Source organism: Plasmodium gallinaceum, assembly GCF_900005855.1.
Source record: "Plasmodium gallinaceum strain 8A genome assembly, contig: PGAL8A_v1_28, whole genome shotgun sequence".
In the NCBI taxonomy this organism is placed as follows: Eukaryota; Apicomplexa; class Aconoidasida; order Haemosporida; family Plasmodiidae; genus Plasmodium; species Plasmodium gallinaceum.
This window is the reverse complement of record NW_021628331.1, coordinates 1-1,704: the sequence shown is the minus strand read 5'-3', so window position 1 is coordinate 1,704 and position 1,704 is coordinate 1. Positions and strand designations below refer to the sequence as shown.

The window sequence follows — 1,704 nt, the reverse complement described above, 5'->3', positions numbered from 1 at the left end:
GTAAAATTCACGTGTATAAAAATAAATATGGTGTTTTATAGTGATTCAAATGTAAACAACAGAAAATTGTTATTAATTATAATAATCTTTATAAAGATAATATTTTATGATAATTATATACATTATTAAATTATAAAAATTGTATGATATGCATTAAAGAGATTAATAATAATAGAAAAAACGTAAGATATTGTTTTATTGACTGTTCAAAGACTTTTATAGTACTTTAAAATATCAAATTAATAAGGAGAGTGTAGAGAGATCTCTACTTATTTCATTTATGATACAATTAAGTAGATAATTATATACCCCTTATATAATTATTTATTCACAATAAATTAATGATATTTTTTATGTCTCATAGTTTTGATCACATCTCTCAATAGTTTTTATAAAACTATATAAAAAAAATAACTACAATAGATTATAATAAAAACTTAAAAAAAGATGCAAACTTAATTTTTCTTTAAATAAACATTTTACAAATATCATACATATTTTATAAGCATATGATAAACCATTAAGAATTCCACTTCAAGGTGTTTACAAGATTGGAGGTATAGGTACAGTACCTGTAGGTCGTGTTGAAACAGGTATATTAAAAGCTGGAATGGTTTTGAATTTTGCTCCATCAGCAGTTGTTTCTGAGTGTAAATCAGTTGAAATGCACAAAGAAGTTTTAGAAGAGGCAAGACCAGGTGATAATATTGGTTTTAATGTTAAAAACGTATCTGTCAAAGAAATTAAAAGAGGATATGTAGCTTCAGATACAAAGAATGAACCAGCTAAAGGATGTGCAAAATTTACAGCACAAGTTATTATTTTGAATCATCCAGGTGAAATTAAAAATGGGTATACGCCAGTCTTAGATTGTCATACATCGCACATCTCATGTAAATTCGTAAATATTGATTCTAAAATAGATAAACGTTCAGGTAAAGTAGTTGAAGAAAACCCAAAAGCAATTAAGTCTGGAGACTCAGCTTTAGTTAGTTTAGAACCAAAAAAACCTATGGTTGTTGAAACATTTACAGAATATCCACCATTAGGTAGATTTGCTATTCGTGATATGAGACAAACTATTGCCGTAGGTATTATTAAATCAGTTGAAAAGAAAGAGCCAGGAGCTGTATCTTCAAATAAATTTTTTTATTAAAGATGATTAATTTATTAATTGTCCTTTCAAATAAATTAATAGTATATTGAATAATAAAATTAATAAAAAACATGTAGAATAATAACTGCTAATTTTATTCGTTATAAAATAACCTTATATAAATGATATATTAATTTCCTATCCATTGACATTTCTAGAGCATTGCACATACATATTAATAAAGAGCATTTACAGTTTCCTCATTTAGTGAATTTAAACATAATTTTTCAATGCTATGAACTACTAAACAGTATTATATATAGTCTACTTCATTGAACATTCCTTGTTTTTAAAAAATGTTTATTTACATTAATAAAAAACTCTGCTTTTATTAAAAATTTAATTCCTAATAGAACATTAACTCTTAATTCATATATATGATTTATAATGTTATGAATAATGTTCAGGAACTCAAATTCGCTACTTCCAAGTTAGCAAACATAGGCAATTAATGAGACACATTAAATTATATAAATATTACAAACATAAAAATTTTATACGTCACCATGTACAGGGGGGTACGTCACAGCCAATCAGAATTGAGCACG

General features: G+C 25.3%; 1 protein-coding gene across 1 annotated transcript; it reads left to right on the top strand.

Moving 5' to 3' along the window:
• Nucleotides 1-610: 610 nt before the first annotated feature.
• Nucleotides 611-1,156, top strand: PGAL8A_00040400 (elongation factor 1-alpha, putative, fragment; the record flags this gene model as incomplete). Its single annotated transcript, XM_028674412.1, has 1 exon — nt 611-1,156. The coding sequence occupies one exon, from the start codon at nt 611-613 to the stop codon at nt 1,154-1,156; it is 546 nt and encodes a 181-aa protein (XP_028530768.1).
• Between the last annotated feature and the right edge of the window lie 548 nt (nt 1,157-1,704).